At 42.7% G+C, this 21,909-nt stretch overlaps 1 protein-coding gene across 2 annotated transcripts in view; it reads right to left on the reverse strand.

Moving 5' to 3' along the window:
• SHROOM3 (shroom family member 3) overlaps positions 1 to 16,468 on the reverse strand; it is a 60,463-nt gene extending 43,995 nt beyond the window's left edge. Inside the window, exons 1-2 of one of the 2 annotated variants that reach the window (XM_059922817.1) lie at positions 16,341 to 16,468; positions 466 to 597 (exon numbers count right to left, since the gene is read on the reverse strand). In XM_059922817.1, the coding sequence (XP_059778800.1) occupies positions 466 to 524 (59 nt within the window). In that variant the 5' untranslated portion in view covers positions 525 to 597; positions 16,341 to 16,468. Of the gene's footprint in view, positions 1 to 465; positions 598 to 16,340 lie in introns of those variants that run through there. The other variant, XM_059922815.1, reaches the window with a different exon arrangement.
• Positions 16,469 to 21,909: the final 5,441 nt, after the last annotated feature.

A 21,909-nucleotide genomic window follows, 5' to 3' on the forward strand; every position in this document is an offset into this window, starting at 1 on the left:
GGAAGGAAATCCAAAAAAGAGGGGATATGTATATACGTAGAGCTGATTCACTTTGCTGTACGGTAGAAACTAACACAACATTGTAAAGCAACTATACTCCAATAAAAAGTAATTTAAAAAAAACAGATACATATTTGAAGGAAGGACATTACGCACTGAGGGAGGGAGTTGTCAGGTTTTCTAGTATAGTGCTATAACGTGTAATTGAGAAATGTCTGACTGAGAATCGATAGGCTCCATAAATATCTCAAATGACCAGTCAGTGTTCAAAATAATCCTGTCCTCCCTTCATGCCGGTCTAGCCCAGGATATGAAGATGACTCGTACACACATTAGGGGTTTTAAGAGGATGAGGATAGTGGGTAGAGAGACTTAATACTCAAGGTAAGTATAAGAAAACAATCTTTTCTGGGAACAGGACATTTGAAAGTAAGAAGCCCCTGGGTCTCAGCTATGACCACTTACCTGGAATGGTAGCTCTGGGGCCAAGGAGTGCCAATCGTGCCCTGAGATATCTGCATCATGCTGGCATCGGGTTGGTGCTCCCCAAATTTGGTTGAATGCCAAGAATGAGGTCGGCCCGCAGGTTCACTGCACCTGGGGAGACACAGGAGAGGGACCCCCAGCGTTAGGAGCAATCTCAGCTGATCTCTTCACCAATGAGGTTTACGGACTTGGAAGCAGAGACCGCTGTATCCTCAGAGACGGAAAACAATCAAGTAAATACTGGAAAATGGAGCTTACTGCTCACTTCTCTTAGGAACCATTGTTTTTTTTCCTGCTTTATTAATATGTTTATTTTCCTTTTCATTTTGCAATGATTTCAGTTACATAAAAATATTGCAAACTTAGTTTAAAGAATTTCTGAATAAACCCTAGTGCACTGCTGGTGAGAGTGCAAACTGGTACAGCCACTATGGAAAACAGTATGGAGTTTCCTTAAAAAAATTAAAAATAGAACTACCAGTATGATCCAGCAATCCTACTTCTGGGCATATATCCAAAGAAAACTGAAATCAGGATCTTAAAGATATATCTGCACTCCCATGTTCACTGCAGCATTACTCACAATAGCCAAGATATAGAAACAACCTAAGTGTCAGTGGATGAATGGATAAAGAAGATGCCATATATACATACAATGGCATATGATTCAGCCATGGGAAAGAAGGAAATCGTGCCATTTGCAACAACTTGGATGCATTATGCTAAGTGAAATAAGCCAGACAGAGAAAGACAAATACTGAATGATTTCACTTCTATGTAGCATCTAAGAAGGACAAACTCAGAAAAACAGAGTAAAGTGGTGGTTATCAGGGGTTGAGGGGGTGGGGGAAATGGGGAGATTTCAGTCAAAGGGTACAAACTTCAAGTTATAAAGATTAACAAGTTCCGGGTATCTAATGTACAGCATGGTGATTATAGCTAATTCCGTATCATATACATACATACATGAATGTTGCTAAAGGAACAGATTTTAAATGTTCTCACCAACTAAGACAGAAATAGTAACTATGTGACTGGATAGAGCTGGCATCTAATACAGTGGTGGTAATCATTTTGCAATTTATAAATGTATCAAATCAAGATGTTCTACACCTTAAACTTGCAGTGTTATGTATCAATTATATCTCAATAAAGCTGGGAAAAAAATCCCACATAACCTTCACCTAGCTTTCCTACATGTTAACATTTTATGCTTTATAAATTTAAGGCACATGGAGTTGCCTTGGTCTTTCTTTGCACTACTTATCCATATATAAATATGGGAGCAATAATTCCTGCCCACCTCCCAAGGGACTTTCTGGGGATTTTTGAAGTTCTCTGTGATATCCTGATGCTGGATAAATGCTATTATTTTAATATCTTGGTAAGAACTACATAAAAACTACCAGCTACCTTGGTGTTAACACACTCTGATCTGCGGAGTATAAACAACAAGATGCTCTCCAAAACAGTTTCTCATTTTGCAAGTCAATGAATTCACCTTTAAACGTCCTGCCCTTATAACACAAAGAACTGACAAAGCCAAAGGGGAAAAGTGGGTGTTCTTCAGACTGCAATACTGAAGGATGAATTTGGTAAGGAGGATTATACTACTATAGAAGGTCAGAGTCAAGAGAGAGTGGCTGAACTTTATTTTTGGCAGAAAAGTGAGATAATGTTTACCAACAACTTCAGGGATTTCTAGACTGAAATCTCAATGGAGAGAAGAGAGGAGGTGCCCTGAAGTACTGACAGAATGTAGCTACCTAGGCTTAATATCAGTCTCCTTCATGAAGGATCAGACACCTTGCTGAAAGTTCTGAATCAGACTCTGAAGTATAAAAGGGGGCTGTGCAGAGGACAATGGAGATACGCTGTTTCATCTAGGTTAAGTGAAAAAAAATTTCCCTTTGTGCTTTAAAAACAATAGCAAGGCTCCCTTTTAAATGTAAGCTATCCAGACCTTTCTTCAATTTCCTTCCCATTCATTCAAAGGCATCCATAGAGACTTTCTACATGGCAGCCACTATGCTGGCACTGGGGATCCAAAGAAGAACAAAGTATCACTAGACCCCAATAATTCACAGTACAGTAGAAGAGACAGCCAAGTAAACCGCTATAAGACACTGAGATGGGTTCCGTAATCGAGACCTGTTCAAGGTGCTCAGTGAACTCAGAAGAGGCAGTCACCGAAAACATGAAACCATGAAAGATTTCTCCAGATGGCAGGGGACGGGAAAAGGAAGGGAAGGACATCCAGGTAGAAGAAACAGCATGACAAATGCATGGAAATGCAGAAGAACACGGTACAAGCAACTTAAGTAGGTGGAGAGGAGATGACGAGTGAGAGGAAGGCAGCAGATGAAGGTGAAGAGCTAGGAGGGTCCAGGTCTCTCTGAAGGGTGTGAACAGTATCCTATGGGTTTGGAGGCCACCGAAGAACCTTATCCAAGGAGGGCCATATTCAAATTTGAGTTTCAGGAAGATATTGCCAATAATGAGAATACATTTGAGAGAGACAAGATCGGAGGCTATCGTATTGGCCAGCGTAAGAGATAATAAAGAGCCGGCACTAAGGCAGGGGCAGTGAACTTAAAGGGATGACAGATCTAAGAACCACTGAGGAGGCGAAATTCCCAGCCTGGTGAGCACTTGGATGTGGTTGGTGTAGAAGAGAGTATAGTCAAGGAGGAAGGACGGTCTTCATAGAATGGTAAGAACTATGAGATGGAGGGGCGGGAGTGGAGGGAGGAAGGAGGGAAACAGAGCGGGGAGGCTGATGGCTCACTTGGGGCGTGCAATGTGGGGACCTGTGGGACTGCAATGGCGCACAGGAAGCAGTGGGACCCACAGGACTGGAGTCTGGGCTGCACGTACACACTGAGGAGTCACAAAACACATGTCCTTTGAGAAAAGATAAGCTGCTTGGGGAGAGTGCATAGGAGACAGAGAGGAAGTACTTTAAGGATGGGCCTCTGAGAACTTTCACAGTTTGGGGGTGGAACGGGGTTGGGGAGAGTCCAACAAGAGGCTTTCAGAGAAGTAGGAGGAAAACTAGGAGAGTATGGGAGTTTCACAGCATCCTAGCGGGGAGAACAAGGAGGAGGAACTGTCAATCATTCCAACTGCTACCGAGAGGTTAGTGTGATGTGGGTAGATGCACGTCCACTGGATTTGATGACTGATGAGTCTTTGCAATGGAATCACAGGGGCAGAGGCCTGATTAGGATGGGGTAAGAGGTGAATGAGAGATAAAATGGAGACAGCAAGGGCAGATCATTCTTTCAAGACCTTGGCTCTAAAGGAGAGAAAGAAGGTGGTAGCTAGGAGGCTAGAGGGGGCCAGGGAGTGAAAAGGATTTGTCCTTGCTGTTTTGTGTTAAATAATGAGAAGTATGAGCAAATCTGTAGGACACAGGGAGTGCACACAGCCCAAGACACAGGACGAGGAGAGGCTGACGCTCCTTAAGACTCATGAGGAAGTAGGCAAGGATGGGATTCTAGAGCACACGTGGAGGGCACGACCTTATGTAGGAGTAAAGGCAGGTCCACCGAAGTAAATGAGAAGAAAGGAGGAGGTAAGATGTTGATGCTCGTATGAAAGGGAGTGGGTGGGAGGACAGCTGGAGGGACTTCACACCCACTGTCCTCTATCTTCATTAGGAAGCCCAAAGAGGGAAAAGTGAGGGGCTTCATGTGGTGGATGGGGCTCAAGGGGCATGACAGATGGGGACTGAAGAGTTGAAACTGATTAGAGATACTTAAAAGATTTAATAACTAAGATATGGTCTCTGCCCTTAAGGAGCTTACATTCTGGTGGGGAGACCAGATGAAGTATTCCTCTAATAAATAATAAATCACAAAGAAATAATTCTTACAGTAAAGATAAAGTAAGTGCCCAAGACTTGCAATGCCAAGACAGGACACCCAACTTGGGGAGCTGCTTCTCTGGAGTAGATTGCAGAGGTTAACTATTTGTCCTGGGGTAGATTTCATCCCAGGTGTAATACTGATACATTAAGAACAGGGTGCCTGTGAAACAAGCAAATCAGTAGGCTCTGAAAAACATACCCCTTTCTTTTGGATGCAGAACGTATGTTGGGAGGTTTCAGAGATAAATCTTTGTTTTAGAAGATTCTTCCAATATGTACAATTAAGTGATGAAATGAGGAAAAAGAACAATGAAAAAGATGACCAAAATATAGCCCACCGACTCTCAGACCTTGCTGGAGCAGGGTGTGTGTGTGTGTGTAAATCAGTGCAGCCTGAATAAAGAGCAGCTTGGCAACATTCAGCAAAATAATTTTAAAATAACATATCTGTCAAAAGATTGAAACACAACCTAAATACTCATCAGTAGCAGACCAGTTAAGTCAGTGTGGTACCTCCACACAATGGAATATGTATGTGGCCATTAAAAGAACTGAGTAGTTCTATACATATGGATATGGACATATCTCCAAAATATATGGTTAAAGGACAATTGTAAGATACAGAACTGTGCGTACAGTGTACTGCTGTATGTGGGGAAAAACATACATAATCACTTACGTTTATTAATGTAAAGAGTATTTCTGGAAGAATACTTGAGAAACTAGAACCAATGACTGCCTCTGGGGAGGAAAACTTATTTTTCACTGTATTTCCTTTTCTAACTTTTGAATTATGTACTATGTACATGTGTTACCTATTAAAAACCCAAGTATTTTAAAAATAGCCTCTCATTTTGAAAATATAATTCACTGTACCTGGAGATAACCAAAAAAGTCAAACAGGTGTTTATTGACTTTTTCAATGATGCAAATAATTTAATAAGCATTCCTAAAGAGCACAGCATGCTTTTACATCTTAGGATCACTCTGATCTTAAAGAAGATAAGGAAATATTTTCCTAAAGCATATTACATCATGAGCACATCAATAAGAGTCAGAAGACGATTTAGTTTTAAAATTGAGCCAACTAAGTTTTGTGTGTGCATGTTAATTCAAACAAAGCCCTTTTGTTGCATTCCTAACCACAAACAAGGAAGCTTAATTGCGTGGGATGGGTAGGCTGATGAAACTGGAACTAGCAAGTGACACGATGTCCTTCTTAGATGATTTTGCCCTAACACACAGAGAGATTCGGGAATGAAAGCATATTTTGGAGAAATCTACAATAAAGCAGTTCACGTCTTTCGAGCAGTATTCACTGATCACCTGCTATGTGCCTTCTACCCTGCTGAAGCACAACTGGAGCTCTGGGAGGTCACAGATGCCCTCAAGGAGTTTATAATCTTGTTGGGGAGCCTCAGATGCAAGAAAAAGTATTAAAGAGTATCAGAGTATTACTCATTCACTCGAAAAATATCTGAGTGCCTACTGAGTGCCAAGCATTATTCCAGGCACTTGACACACAGTTTTTCACTTAACCTTTATACTGTATCTTTATGATATAGGACCATTAATGAGAAAATGAGGTAATCAAGAGAGACTAAGCAACCCATCCACAGTCACAAGGGTTGTGAGGAGCAGAGCTGATATTTAAACTCAGGCATCTGTCCCCGGAGCCTGTGTTCTTAACTTCTGAGCAATGAGCAGTATAAAAGAGGTGAGGTGGGCAGAGTAGAGAGACAGACAATTAACAAGTAAGCAAATAAACAGGGAATTGTCATGTAGTTATAAGGGCTCTGAAGGAAATAGAACTGGGTAATGCGAGAGTGTGACTGAGGATCCTGCTTTGGATCAGGGACAGCCTCTTTGAGAGTAAAATCCGAACCAGATCTAAATGATAAGAAGGAATCAACCTTGCAAAGAGCTGGGGGCAGAGAGTATTTCGCGCAGAAACAACACAGAAACACAAAGGCCTTGAGGCAGGAATAAATTTGCGGATTTCAAGAAGCAGAACAGACTGTAGCCAGAGCCTTGGGAATGAAGAGCAGATGGTAGGAAAGTCATGAGATCATACTGGGCCATGCTAGCTCCTGAGGATTTTGGTTTAAGCACCAAAAAGCTCCCTTGCTGCCAGTGATCAAGAATGGGGTCTGAAGTTGGCCCAAAGGCCTGGTAGTAGAGTGGGACTTTGGATGACCTTGAAGCATTGGTATGCTTTGGATAAATGGAGAAGGTGACAACCACAACTTGGATAATAAGAAATTCTAAGAGTTGGAGTTAATTTTTTTGTTGATTCTGTTCTTTGATGAACGGTTATGACCGAGACTTTGCTTGGGCTCTTCTGGGTGCACTAACTTTATAAACCATGCTAGTTATCAACTGGACATGAGTTGAACACGTAAAAATACCAAATACACTCAATACCAGCACTACCAAATAAAACATCATGTTTCTTAATCCACTTACTAACTCCCATCTGCCATCATTTGTTTAGTACACAATGCTATAATAGACAACAAAGTCCATCATAACAAGATTCTAGTCTTACCCACCCCCCCCAAAAAAGAAAGAAAAAACACTAGTATCAATGTATTCTGTAAATTAGGTCTATCAGAATTAACATATCATGGATTTGGGTTGAGAGTCTTCATGATATAATTACTGAACACTTTGTGCTTAGCAGGGGATAAAACACGTTTCTTAAGGTTCTTTTGTGTATCACTGTTTTTTTTTTTTTCCTATTTTTCCTCATCTTTTAAAAAGCTATGAAATACTTCAAACATACATAAATGCACTCAAGTGAATATAAAAAACACTAATGTGTACTCATTACCAAAACTTATCAAATCTTAATATTTTCCCCATATTTACTTCAGGTACTGTTTTGAATAGGTAATTAATTCACATAGTTTAAAAAAAAAGATCAAAGCCATTAAGAAGTCTTACTCTCCTTCCCAGCCCTCTCCACCCATTTCTCTTCCCCCTACAGCAAACCTCTGTGGTTAATTTCTTATGTATGTTTTCCAGTGCTTTGTTATGCAAGTATAGGCAAATATGAACATATCTCTTTTCAACCGCTTCACAAAAGGAAAGCTATGTGGTGTTCTACCCCTTGTTTTTGTGAACTTAACAACAACTACTGGAGATTATTCTATATCAGTACTTACAGAGCTTCCTCATAGCTTTTTTTCCCCCCCCTTTTAGCTGTCTGGTATTCCATCGTGTGCATGTAACATATTTCTTCAACCAGACCCTTTTTTGTAGACACTTTTTGATTTCCAGTCTTTTGTTATTACAAATAATGCTTCAATGAATAACCATGTCTACACACTGGTTTCTGTCTGTGTCCACATATCTGCAGAAATTCCTAGAAGTGGAATTGCTGGCTCAAACTAAAATGCACTTTCTATTTTGGTACTTATTGCTAAGTTATTGCTAAGTTGCCCCTTTCATGCTTTAAAGGGGAAACAAACTTAACATGAATAATTAAATGTCATTGTGCAAGTGATTCTTAGGGGGGGATTATAATTACACCTTCTTTAGTATAGAAGAATAGATGATTCATATTTGAACAACAATGCCTTTCTAGGCATTTCCTGTTTATAGGAAAATTATGTGCCCCAAACACTGATGATAAAAATATACAGCCACTGAAAACTAAGACCAAGTTAAGATGCACTGGGCTGTACTCATAGCACTGTTCCATTCATAGATCCAGATGAAACTCTCTCTGGAATAAACAAAAAATCACCCTATGTTGAGATATGTTTTCTACATGGTCACAGAAGAGAGACGAGCTCTCAAGAACTTTTAGGGTTGAAAACACCCATTATCTTCCAAAATGTAAAAAAAGGTGTAATTGTCCCTTAGCACACAGTTGGCAAAGACATTGCTTTTGAGATATCCTTTGGCCCTTTTCAGCATCCCTAACCTCTAGTTTCTATGACTACTGGGCTCCTCAAGGCTATACTCTGACTTTTTGGATTCACAGAAAAATCTAACAAGCAAACATTTCCGAGGCTTTTATAATTGCCTAACATCTGTGTCTTTAAAAAGTGGTTCAGTGGGTAGAAAGGTATGCATTAAGTAATATAACCCCATGGCAACACACAGTCCTGTCTGGAAAGAGAAGTTCTTTCAAAGGTCACATCTTGATAATATGCCCTGGGGACTTTTGGCTTTGGCAACTGAATCACAAGTAAGAGTGAAGTCGGCTAACAGACAGACGACCTAAGACTCTAACATCTAAAATTTGCATAAAAGGTAAAAAAAACCCCAAAAAACCTTTTCTTGTAAGATACTTTACCCCATTCCTCCACACCTACTCCGACATCATTTCACTACTAGATTATCTCCTCCTCACCCTCCATTTTGAAACATTTTTTAAAGATTAAATTTGATTCATGACCACACAGAACTATTACCATAAAAAAGAGGGCACAGCCTTGGGGGTGGGGGTTTTTCTCTTAGCCACCAATGGGTGATGATGTTGAAATGTCTTTTTTCTCAATATGCCCCCCTTTCTTCCCTCTTCCTCTCAACTCTGACATCTACAGAGTAATCAGGACAGTCAGCTCTCCTCCCCACACTTCAACGTTTGCCTGTATGTCATGGCAGAAATTGACACGAACACTATAACATCTTTGCTCTGTAACAGCATGCATGTTTGTTTTTCTTTGACTTTCAAATTCAATTACAATAGAATCACACAGCATACATAGACTAGCATGAGCGCTACTTATCCACAGTTTCTTCTTGTCAACTCTCAATTTGCAACTGGGCATTGTATTTGTTGGAGGAAGGAAGGAGGGACTGGTTTTTACTGATTTCTTGAGATATCGGATATTATGATTTAAAATTTTTCTCCTCTACTACTCTACTCTACTCTACTCTGTGTCATAGAATATGTTGCCAGGGCTGAAAGAGAAATCACTTTCATGCTGTTTGTTTTTATCTTCCACACAGAGACACACGCAGACATCCACAAATATATGCTCATGGACCTCAGAGAGGATGAGATAGTTACAGAGAACTAGAAACGCTGTGTGTGCCCCAGAATTGTTTGGAGGCTCTCCCAGAGGACCCCTGTTGGGCAAATGGGGAGCGGCTCAGCAGGACACGATGAAGGTGCTTAGGGCTCTTCCCCTGCACCCAGGGGGCTGCAGGGCTGAGGGCAGGCGGGGCAGGGTACCCACCACTACAGCTGGGCACCCTCCTCCTCCATGGGTAATCCCACAGAAGATTGTCCCCTCTGAGGGTTTAAAGGATACCCTTTACACCACATACCAGCCAAGATATTTCAAAATCAAGCTAATTAACTTTTATGCAATGCTAAGGTATAAGTTAAATTTCATTTGCCAAAACGGTAACGAAAAGTTTTTTTGTGTGAGGCCGAAGCCTTACCTTTTGGTAGTGCTTTTTTTCTAAACACCATCCCATTCAACAAAAACAAATAAATGCTCCCCAAACTTCTAACACTAAAGACACTGAATTCTCTTTTGGAGTAAGTCATGCATTGTATCGTGTTTTTCTCTTCTCTATTTCACTTTCTCCTCATTTAGAGGAAGAGGCTGCAAATGAGAAGTTAAAGGCAACAACAACAACAGAAAAAAACAAAAGGACAGAAGCATTAATTTTAGATGGGGACCTTAAACAATGGTCAAAAGAAGAATCCATATTTTAAAATCATACCAGAAAAGACCCAAATGAAAAGAATAGTGAAGGTTTTAAGGCAAAGTGGATGACAACTTTATGAACACTTGCTCCAGCCCCTCAGTTTCTACCTGCCGGCATTTCCATAATAAATTTCACAACAAGGAGGAGTTTAACCACCACCACCATTCACACATAACCTGACACTGTTGGGGAGAAAATAATAAAACTCAGAAGGATGCTCTCTCTTATTCGCCTTCAAGTGAAAGGATGCCAAATAAAACTTGAAAAACCAGCCCTGGATGCCTCTCTTTACATATGTGTTTTATAATCTAAGCAGTTCATATTTTCTTTTTTACCTTTTACATGGTATAATAACAAAATGAATGCCCGTAATAATAAAATAAATATTCAAGTCACCTGGAGATCCAGAACATTACCACTACTGGTGCAGCCACCTGTTCTTTGCCATATCATATTTCCTTTTAAGTAAAAGCATCTAGGGATGAAAACATTGGCATTAAGCATAGCTCTGAACAAAAATTTCAAATCAAAGATTGTATAAGGATAAAAGCTGAATTCAAATTATTGTGAATAAGGGAAAAGATAATCAAGTATTTAAACCTTCAACTGTGATGGAGGTAAATACTGTACACCCAGCAATCTCAATACACACTTCTTTTCATGTAAACTCAAAGTTAAATGAGAAGACCACACCTTTTCTTTAATATTGAGACTACACTTGCAGGTTCCTTTTCTTTATACAAACGTTGGCAATGAGAATAGAGAACTTGGCTACTAGTACATAGATAAGTAGCCATTCCTTGTGAGTAAAAGAAATTGTTTATTTGAAATTCCCTGGGGAAATGGGGAAGCAAAACCATGAAGTACACACCAAAAAGCAACTGCTAATCTGAATGAGATAAAAAGCCACTCTAAATACGTACATCATAAGAAATACGGTGACTGTATATACAGGAGAGAAAATGATTGAAAATTCCCACACAGAAATACTAATAGCACACTGAATTACCCGAGGTGCTCAAATAATGAGAATTTTCATGACAATTTAGAGAAATGGGCTTAAATTTAATATGTGGTTGGTTATTAATTTTTCTTTATAAATAGATATAGCACAACATCAGAAAGATACCTGTGAAAGGCTTATCAGTTGAGAATCCTGCAATGCAAGACTCATTCTAACAAAATAGTGGGCTTACCTTGTGGCAAAGAGAATCATCCTAGATAACAACCCTCTGGCCAACTGCATGTCATATTCAGGAGTGGGATAAAAAGCCATTTCATCCTGTTAACTGCTCTTTCTTTTCCTCCCTGGGCTGCAAAGGCTTCTCAACGATTCCATGCAACTCCCATCAGACAGCCTGAACCGCCTGGAACTCACTAAGCTCCGTGCAAGTGGGAGGGACTCATTCCTAGCCACCTCTGTAGATTGCCCATTAAAATTCAATTCCTGCTCTCTAAGAGGGAAGAAGAGAGAATGACCCTTAGTAACTTTCCCTGAGAAGAACCAGCATCTTAGACAATAGCACACAGCTTGGGAATGCCAGAATTCTATTCTGTGGGCAGGAGGAGGAGGGAAGGAAGGAAAATCATCTGCTGATAAAAATGCATCAAACTGCAATCAGGAAGTTTCCGTTTTCATTGATCTTCTCTGCTAAACCTGCACCCTCCTTCACGTGCAAAAATGCGTGTTGATTGCTTTAAGCTTCCCACACTTTGGAGGCTACTGAAAGAGGTCCTACACCAACATCCACGGAGGCTTCCTGAGACACACTGTCCTGAGCTCACGAAGTCAGGAGGACGGGGACAGAACTCACTGCCAATGGAAGTGCAAGTGCCAGCTGCTAACCTTGCTGCCCAAATAAGGATGAATGAAGAGTCAAAGCCTGAGCTTCTATGACCCATTCATCTCAATTTACTTTACAGAGCACATATCACCATGTATGGTAAGTGCTTACTGATTAGATGAGATGGTCATTATAGTGATGGTGGTGACTGGTGGTGGAGGATGAGGAAGGGTCAGGATGTTCATGGAGGAAAGCACTGGCTTGGAAAATCTTGAGTTTTAAGCTGGAACATTTTGTCTCTTGAACTAACTCATTGAACTACCCTAGCCTGAGGCTTGACAGATTTTAGGGAGAAGTTCTGCCGAGATAAGTTAGATCATAGGACTCCTATTGACAAGTCAGACAAGAGAGAACTCAGGGATCCAAGCAAAAAAGGAAAGGTGGGATTGGATGTGTGTGAATATTAAGCCCTGGACCACTAAGAGCTTCTCTCTCTCTTTACCTTGGTGGTTCGGCTGGTCTCTGTATATACCTGGAGTAAGGGTGGAGGGGAGTTTCTTCCTTTTGCTCTTTCCTTTTTCTTATAAATAAGTGAGAAAATCCTTTCTGGCTATTTTCTCCATGAAAAAGGAGCTACACATACCCATGACCCATTGGACTTGGAATTAGCTCATGAAGTGATCCCAGCCCTTTTCAATTTCAAAATTGGTGTCGGCTTCTGTGACCTGTCATGAATTAGACTTGCTCAGTGCCCACTACTAACCTTCCACCTCAACACCTGTGAGACTCCTAAGATGATAAGCACATCATGTCTGCTCTGTCTGAAGACATCAGCACCTCACCCCTTCCCATATTTCACAACAGGACTTAGACCACAGCCAGCTTGAAAGAATTCTCAACGGCCAAAGCTGGAACAATTCGAGCAATAAAATAAATAACAGTATTGGATTATAACCCACAGGATAAAATAATAGGAAGGAGTCCTTACTGATATAAATAGTAAGGATAAATAAATAAGTGGAGGAGAGAGACAGCTCTTCCTTACAGAAGACTTCCAATTAATAAATGTGGGGGTTTCCCTGGTGGCGCAGTGGTTAAGAATCCACCTGCTAACACAGGGGACACGGGTTCGAGCCCTGGCCTGGGAAGATCCCACATGCCGCGCAGCAACTAAGCCTGTGCGCCACAACTACTGAGCCTGCACTCTAAAGTCCGCGAGCCACAACTACTGAAGCCCGTGCGCCTAGAGCCCATGCTCCACAACAAGAGAAGCCACCACAATGAGAAGCCCGCGCACCGCAACAAAGAGTAGCCCCCGCTCACCGCAACTAGAGAGCCCACGTGCAGCAACGAAGACCCAATGCAGCCAAAAAATAAATATGTAAAATAAATTAAAAATAAATAAATAAATGTGGAAGGAATGAAGGAAATACAGACTCACCTTTAGAACATTACAGTAATAATTGTCACAGACAATATCTGTTGATAGATGCTAAAATCAGCGGGAGAAAGTTTGAGGAAAAACAGAATATTTGTATAGCCTCAAAGCTATCTCCCCCCCAAGATATGTATTCGTTTACAAGGAGACAAACAATAACTTTACAGTGAGGAAACCTGGCAACTTCACCTTAACCAGGTAATCAAGGTTAACATCACCAGTAGTAAAACATATCGACACCATGTAACTCGGGAGAGGACACACTAAGAAGGACACATCACTTCTTTGGTATTCTTGCCAAAAATGCTCAACCTCAATCCAACCATGAGATAGTATCAGACAAACTGAAATAGAAGGCATTCAACAAAATAACTGGCCCATACTCTTCAAAAGTGTCAAGGTCATAAAAGACAAGGAAAGACTGAGGAAGTATCACAGATTAGAGGAGGCTAAGGAAACATGACAATTAAATACAATGTAGGATCCTGGAATGGAAAAAGGACATTAGCAGGGGGGAAAAAAGGTGAACTCTGAATAAAGTCTATAAAGCCTTAGAGTCTGTAGTTGATAGTATTACACCAATGCTAATTTCTTAGTTTTAATATTTACACTATGGTTTTCATAGATGTTAACATTAGAGAAAGGTGAGTGATGGGTGGATGGGAAATCTCTGTACTATTTTCACAGCTTTTCTGTGAGTCTAAAATTATTTCAAAACAAAAAGTAAAAAACAACATGGGCAGGATTTGGGATCTGAATAAATTGGATGAGAACCACACCAATTTCCAAGTTCCGTCCAACATCAGTAAAACTTGGGTTGCAGAGACCTCAGAGGATAGGGAAGAGTTATGACGTGGACTGTTGTAGGGGCTTATGATATACTTTTGGAGACAAGACACACACAAGTAAAATTCTTAGAGTATAAGTAGAGTAAAAATTCCAGGCAATAGGATAGGAGCAGGCGTGATGTATGCAACATCCAGGTCATGACTTTTTCAAAAGGAAATTGCTTGCCTATGTGCTCCCTTACAGTCTCCCTTCATACAGACACAGCATCAGGAGCCAGTCTTGACCACGCTGATGAGGGCAACCCCAGCTTGTGTTAAAGGTAATCGCTTCATGGTTATAACGACAATCTCTGCATGGTTAGGATGCCAGCTGGACATACATTGAGGTTCATTTGTTTCATCCAACTGTTAAGGATTGTTTTATGAAATATTTCAATTGTTTCAAGCTCAAACCCAGGTCTGTGTGATTCCACTCTTCACGCTCTCAGCCCCACCTAGTCTCAGCTCTCCCTGCCTTCTGGCGAATGGCCCCGCAATTACCCCAGTGCCCCATGGCTGAAACGTAGCAGTCACACACTTTAATCTCCCTTCTCCCACCCTCACCTGCTCTTGATCTGTCTCCTAAATTCAAACCAAATCTGTCTCATCTCTTGTCCCATCACCACTTGCTAAGTTCAAGTCTTGATCATTGCCCACCCAGGCCAGGGCAGTAACTTCCTAACTACGACTCTCTGGCCTAAAGTACTCTGGCACTGTTGCTACATTAACCTACACACCTCAGTGGAGTCTCGTTAAATAAAAGGCTCTGATCCTCTACATTTTGAAGATCCTAGGGGGCTGAAAGGAATAGCAGTAACCTTGGGGATACTTCTCCTTCAGGCTGTCCCTGGAGCAACCTTTTGCCAGCTGCTTCTCTTATAGATGGAGCCTCCTGCAAATCTCAGCCTGTCCTCAACTGGTATGTTCAAACGTCTTTTGAATCCTTTTTCAAAGAAAACCTTACAAAGAATCTTAATGTAGACACCATATACAAGTGTTGTTGGATTGTAGGAAATATAACAAATACTTAAATGTATATTTGCATATCCATAAACATGGGTAATTGCATAAATCTAAGTTTATAATGTTTATTTATTTCTAATCCAAGCCCACGTGTCTACGTGAAAGAGCCACGCCCCCCACACTGAAATCAGGATAATTCACAGCAGTGATAACCAACATCTACTGAGCGCTTATGACGGGCCAGGTACCACTCTAAGTGTTTCATGTATATTAGCATTTTCAATCCTTTTCAGCAACTCCTTGGGGGTAGATTAGTTATTAAACTCATTTTATAGATTGGAAACAAAGTTTAAATAACTTGCCTGCAGTTATCTATTAAGTGGCAGAATCAAGATTTGAATTCTAGGTAGGCTGATTCCACAGATCCCCCCCCCCCCCATCTTACTCACTATATTATACTGTCTTTCATGCTGGCACACAGACCTACGTGACAGTGATGAAAGGTTTGATGAGAACGATGACCAGGACATCATTACACCACCACCTAATGTTTACTTCACCTGACATTTATCTCTTGTTCCCCACGAGCGGGCTCTGTGCTAAGTGCCGAATACCTTATCTCATTGAATTCCCACAGTTGTCCTAGGAAGTAGGTTCTGTTACGCTGATTGCTGAGGCGATAGAGTGGAGTGGCTGTGAGCTCAAACTGCCTGGATTTGAATCCACTGCCTCCTAACGAGATGCCTTTACACTAGTGCAAACCTCACAGCACTGGTGTGAGAATTTGATGAGGTACGCAAAGCCCTAGCACATAGAAAGCACAGATAAGTAGCTGCGAATTTTTATTAGACCAACTTTGTAATCTCAGGACATTCCTCAACTAGAGATAAGACGTGTTCAGTGAATATCAGTTCAAAGATGAATCAATCTTGTTGTACAATGTAACACATTAGTCATTTCCAATGTGTAAGATGTTGGTGTATCTCTTTTAGTGTTTTTAATTATAGCTTTAAATACAGTTGTCAATGTATTTTAAAAAAGATATTTGCATCAAATCATTTGAGGGACCCCCAGATTACCTCCCAGGAACTTGATGCTTCTTCAGAACCTAGTTTGAAAACTGTCATTCGGGTGGTTATCCTTCTGAACCCCGAGCTTCCATCTGACCTCCTCGTTCCGCCCCTCCTCAGCTCTCTCACTCGTCTGTGTTCTTGACCAGCCTTGCCCCCAATTCCCTCTTCCAGCAGCCAAGCCCCTCTTCCGAACCGCTCAGCGCAGCCCTCCGTGCCTCTTACCTGTGCTTCAGCCGAAGTTTAACCCCTCCTGACCATACTGCTTTCCTGTGCTGGGGGTCAGAGGTCAGGTGCCCTGGGCTGAAGGACTCAGAGGTGCCTGTATCTGCAGGGTCCGGGTCTGCACACGCATCTCTGGCAAAAATAGGAAAACAGGAAGTTGAGCATGATGGTGTTTGTGGGCAGGGGGCACGAATGAATCCGACCTGGAAAATGCATGAGAATTAACCCTGGGGTTAGAGGAGAGCAGCACAGCTGAGCGCAGAGATCTAAGCCTGCACCCACCGAGGCGCTCTGCCCGAAGGAAGGCAAATGCGCTACTGGGGGTCTTCATCCTCTCCTATCTGTGTTTCTGTGAAGCAATAACGTGCACTTCCCAATCTTAGAACACCAGATTTTTCCAGCCAAGGGGGAAAGAAATATATATTGACTGTTATGAAGATGAACCCTCCTATAACTCAGCAGCCATTGCTAAGTAAGTGAAAAACTGGCCTCACTGAAGCAAACTGTCCAAGAAGGTGGTTCCCTGAGACAAGTCCCCGCGGCCTCCTGTCTTGGTTTCGCTGGAAGGAGAGTGATCCTCCAGTGCAGCAGCCCTCGCTCCGTTCAGTGGGTGGCAGCTCAGGAGCACATGCCAACCCTTGAGGCCGAGCTACTTCAGATTGTTTAGATTCCACTGTGCTGCAGGCAAGCCTTCTGTGTGTCCATTTAACCACCCCCTCACCGCCCACTCCCTAACACCATTCCCATAGCTCTTTCCCTCCATACTCCCAGGCAGGCAGAGAAAAATGTTAAGCCCCGAGCGCCCAAAGCATCCCACCATGGGAACAGATGTATTTCTTCTCCGGAGGAGAGTCTTGGCTCCTGAATTTCCAAACACCCTGACTGCACCTTCAAGGCCTCCTCTTGATCAGACTGTGTCCCCTGCATCAGGTTCCAAGGAGGGTTTGCCACACTGGGTACCAGTGGTGTGTTTTCGTGTCTGTCTTTGAGAGCCAACTGGTAGCCCCTGCACCACGTCCTGTAAGCAGGCATCTGGAGAAGGTGCAAATGCCTACTGTTTCTCCTCTGCACAGGACTTGGCTGAGAAGGGGTGGGATTATGAATGGTGTTGATCTCTTTGTATTTCAGGACAGGGAGGGAGATGACCAGGCCGTCAGCAGGGAGTTTCTACTTCTAAGCTAAACTTTTCATCCTTAGTTTTACCTAAGCATCATTACCTCCTTTGTGACATTACTTTTCTCACCAAATTTAAGATTCCTGGCTTTGAGTATATTCACTATTCCCCTAGACTTGAAGTCTGAAGACCTGGTTGAGGTTCTGTCACTCGTGAGCTGAATGACACTGGGAATGCAAACACTGAGCCCCAGGCTCCTTATCGGGAATGTGAGAATAAGAGGCAGAGCACACAGTGTAGAAGCCTGGCCCTGGAGTCTGTGAGCCAGAGTCCTGGCCTTACCCTCTGACCAGCTCGGTGACCTTGTCCTCTCTGTGCCTGTTCTCGCGTCTCTGAAATGGGTGCAAAGGACCAATGGCTTTCATAGGGTTGTTGAGACACTTAAATAAACTAATTCAGATCAAGCACTTAGGATAGAGTCTGGTACATATTCGGCCCTCAGCAAATCAGCTCCTGTTATTACATGTATCCTGCAGAGTTGCTATAAAGTTTCCAGATAATGTCTATTAACTGTCTAGCATAGTGCCTATACATGGGGTATGTGCTTAATTAACGAATCATTTTCATTACTGTCTTCAACAGTACCTTCATTTTAGAGCTCCTTTCAGCTAAGATGTCATGTAAAATAGACACAATTAAAAAGACCTAATTTATGCTGGAAATAGCAGCAAAAAGAGTTTTGTCCAGAGTTAGCATGTCAGAGCCTTTTGCAGAATTCATCATGTGGTCTCCAATTAGGATTTCTACAACCCTCAGCGGCACCAACCCCAATGGCCATCTGGCTTAAGCTGAGGTGGAAAGTATACTCAAAGGTATCTCATCGTCACATGAACATAAAGATGACACAGACATACACAGCATATCCAAGACCACCCATTGGTAGAATCCATTCCGACAGCAAGCTTGCCTTTCCAGCTCTACTCTAGACCCTGACGTTGTCTGCTGGGGAAAAACAATAAAGACCAGGCCTTAGCTTTCAAAAAAAACACTGTGGCATTTAATAACTTCCTCATTTGTTTTGTTTTTTGTGTTTTTTTTTTTTTGCCTAAACCACAATTGCTGGCTCTGTCCTTTCTGCACAATGGCTGAGCCCTTTTCTCTTTCCTTACCCCCTCCCCCCTCTCTGTGAGGCACCAAGGGACGGAAAGTCCAGGGTGAAAGCTGTTGGAGTGAAGGGCTGGCAGGAAGAGCAGGCAAATGGGAAGGAGATGGAAGCAAGAACATGAGACTGTGTTATCTTCTTAAGGATTTTCAGCGCATGATCCTTTTCAACCCTGGCAGAGAAGAGCACCCCAGCGATGCCCTCCAGGGGACCAGCTGACGTTAACAGCTGGGTGCGAGGGTTCATAAAACCAGGGTTGGGGTTGATTGCTGCTGACGGCGGCCCCCAGGCTAAGTCACAGCACAGCCTACCTGCTAATCTTCACCTCCCCCCACCCTGGATGGGCTGGCTCCTGAGTAGGCTGTCAGAATGCACAACACCAAGGAGGAAACAGGTTGCAAGGAATGCAGGAAGAATCACCAGCACCCAGAGCACTGCTTTTCTGGAATAACCTCCTTCTGGAATAACCCGGACAACACATACACATGTTCTAATGAACAACTCACATGTTCTAACGAAAAGAAATTCCATAGTGAATCTTGTTGGCAAAACTAACGAGATGTTTTTGAAGGCTCTTTTTAATATTGTTTCTTGCTGTTCTCCAGTCTCAGTATCACAAACTATGAGTGAGGACACAGGAATCGGAGCTGACTTGAGAAGATTTAACGGGGGCTAAAAAAAACACTGTGATCCACTCTCCCAGTATCATCTTTCTTTGCCAGATAGTTAAGAAACAAAAGATCCACGCCAACCACCTACGTATTTCTACTCTCTATGATGAGTACATTCATCTTCCCAGCCCTCACTATTCATAATTCATGAATATATACGGACTGCTTTACTATTTGGTATTTTAATAGAGTCCTTAAGTGCTTTCTGAACTGAGTTTCAGCCAATACTGAAGAAAAAGTTCTGGATCATCCTGTTTCTGTAGCTCTCTTGAGCACCATGAAAACTGGGGAGGGTCCGGGGAAGCTGGAGAGAAAGACATACAGAGCTGGGCCGGGCCCGATATCGTGGTCTCTCCAGATCCCTTGTGCTCCTGGTTTCTACTGCGTTTAGATGGGGATGGGCAGGAGGGCTCCTATCTCCTTAGCATGGACCGTTACAACCTTAGGAAGAGCTTGGTTCTCAGAATCAGCAGTTTCGTCCTTTTGGTTGTGTTTTATGCAGGAACAGCCTCCTTGACAGCCACATCCATTCCTGTCCCCAGCAACCCAGCACCTACCCAGCAGCCGGCACTACCTTTAAATAAAGTAAGTGGATTATGTCATCTCTAGTAATAAAACTTGTGTAGCTTCCCCATGCACTCTGGAGGAACTCCAAGTTCCTTAACTTGGCTGTGAGGTCTCCAGTGACCTGGCTCGTGCCCACCCTTTAACACCTCCCCTCTCCTTCGCCCTGTCCTCACCGGCCTGGCCCGGGCTCCCCAAGCCTGCCAAGCTCTCCACTTCACACATGAGGTTCCCTCCACCTGGAACAGTCTTCCTCCCGATTCTCCGCCTGGCTGGCTCCTCCTCAGCCTTCTGGTCCCGGGTGGGACATCACCTCCTCAGAGACGGCTTCCTCTACCTCAGAGAGTCTCTTCCCGGCACCTGGGCGTTCCCTTGGTTGCACCTGGAGCCGCATGTAAATGTTCATTTGCACACGGTATGTACCGGACAATAGGTACCTATGTATTTAGACTTAACCTTTCGGGTCACTGTCCCTTCATTACTCTCCTTTCTTGTTTTTTAGATCATTATTTGCCATCTAGGAAGCTGCTCACACTGCACTCTCTCAGGCCTGTATCCTATGCAGTGCGTTCCATCACAGGCATGCCTTTTACTTGTCCTCAAAAACCTCTTCTTGGGCTTCCCTGGTGGCGCAGTGGTTGAGAATCTGCCTGCCAATGCAGGGGACACGGGTTCGAGCCCTGGTCTGGGAAGATGCCACATGCCGCGGAGCAACTAGGCTCGTGAGCCACAATTACTGAGCCTGCGCGTCTGGCGCCTGTGCTCCGCAACAAGAGAGGCCGCGACAGTGAGAGGCCCGCGCACCGCGATGAAGAGTGGCCCCCACTTGCCACAACTAGAGAAAGCCCTTGCACAGAAACGAAGACCCAACACAGCCATAAATAAATAAATAAATAAATAAATAAATAAATAAATAATTAAAATAACTTAAAAAAAAAAAAAAACCTCTTCTTCCTGCTCACCCACCTTGGTTTGGCAGCGTGGTTACTACAGGGGGGCCATACATAACCCTTCAGCCATGCACACATGTGCTTTGTATGTCTCGGCCCTGTGTCTGTTTGTACCTCCTGCTCCCCTTGCTGATGCTTTTTCTCACTTGATTTCCCCTGAAACCTCCCAAATGGATCAAGTGTACAATTTATACCATTGACATTCAGCATATTTCTGACTCTTTCTGAAACCACAAGCCTAACTATCTCCAGATCTTAAGCCCGTGACCTCTATGCCAGCCTTGCACGGAGACTGGAAAAGGGTGGGTAGGGGAAAAAGCCAAATGATTAGCCAGATCTTTTAACCTACCTATTAAATATTTAATCTGCTCTGGATTTACTTTTGGCTTCAGTCCCTCCACCCACTGGGCCCTATGACATAGCTAGCCCAGGGCAAGCGCATAAGAAAACCAAGGGCCCTCATGCAAGGGCTTATATTAAACTGATGATATCTTTACCACTGGAGCATCTGGCCCTAGCCGTAAACACTGAGTCTGATCTTCAATCAACTCTAGTGAGTAGCAGGCTGTAGAATGAACAATGTAGATTCCGCAGCCAGATGCCTGGGTTCCTATTCTGGCTCTGTCGCCTAGTAGGTGTTTGACTTTGGGCAGGTCACTCAACCTCTTGTGTCTCAGTTTCCTCCTCTATAAAGTAAGGATAATCTTAACACCTGCATCAAAGGATAGTTGTGAGGCTTGAATGAATTAATATGTGTAACGCACTTAGAACAGTGCCTGGCAGTGTTCACTTCTTACCAATAGAAAGGAAACTTACATTTCTTGGGCACAGAGTACGTACCAGATACCATGCTTTAAAAAGTTATTCATTAATCTTATCATTTGAGACAGCAATGATCCTCATTTTATAGATAAAGAAAGCAAAAAGAAAGAAAACAAGTAGAAAGAAGTCTGGCCAGAGACCATGCCACCCCTCATGAAGTGCCTCTGAGGGTCCCGGGACTTTGCTTACTTTTTTCTTAGGCATCAGCCACATGCCAATCCACACTTGCCTGGCATTTCTGCCACATGACCCTTTTTCCATTCATATGAGACAAAAAGATACTAAT

The sequence above is a fragment of the Balaenoptera ricei genome, chromosome 5, assembly GCF_028023285.1.
Source record: "Balaenoptera ricei isolate mBalRic1 chromosome 5, mBalRic1.hap2, whole genome shotgun sequence".
In the NCBI taxonomy this organism is placed as follows: Eukaryota; Metazoa; Chordata; class Mammalia; order Artiodactyla; family Balaenopteridae; genus Balaenoptera; species Balaenoptera ricei.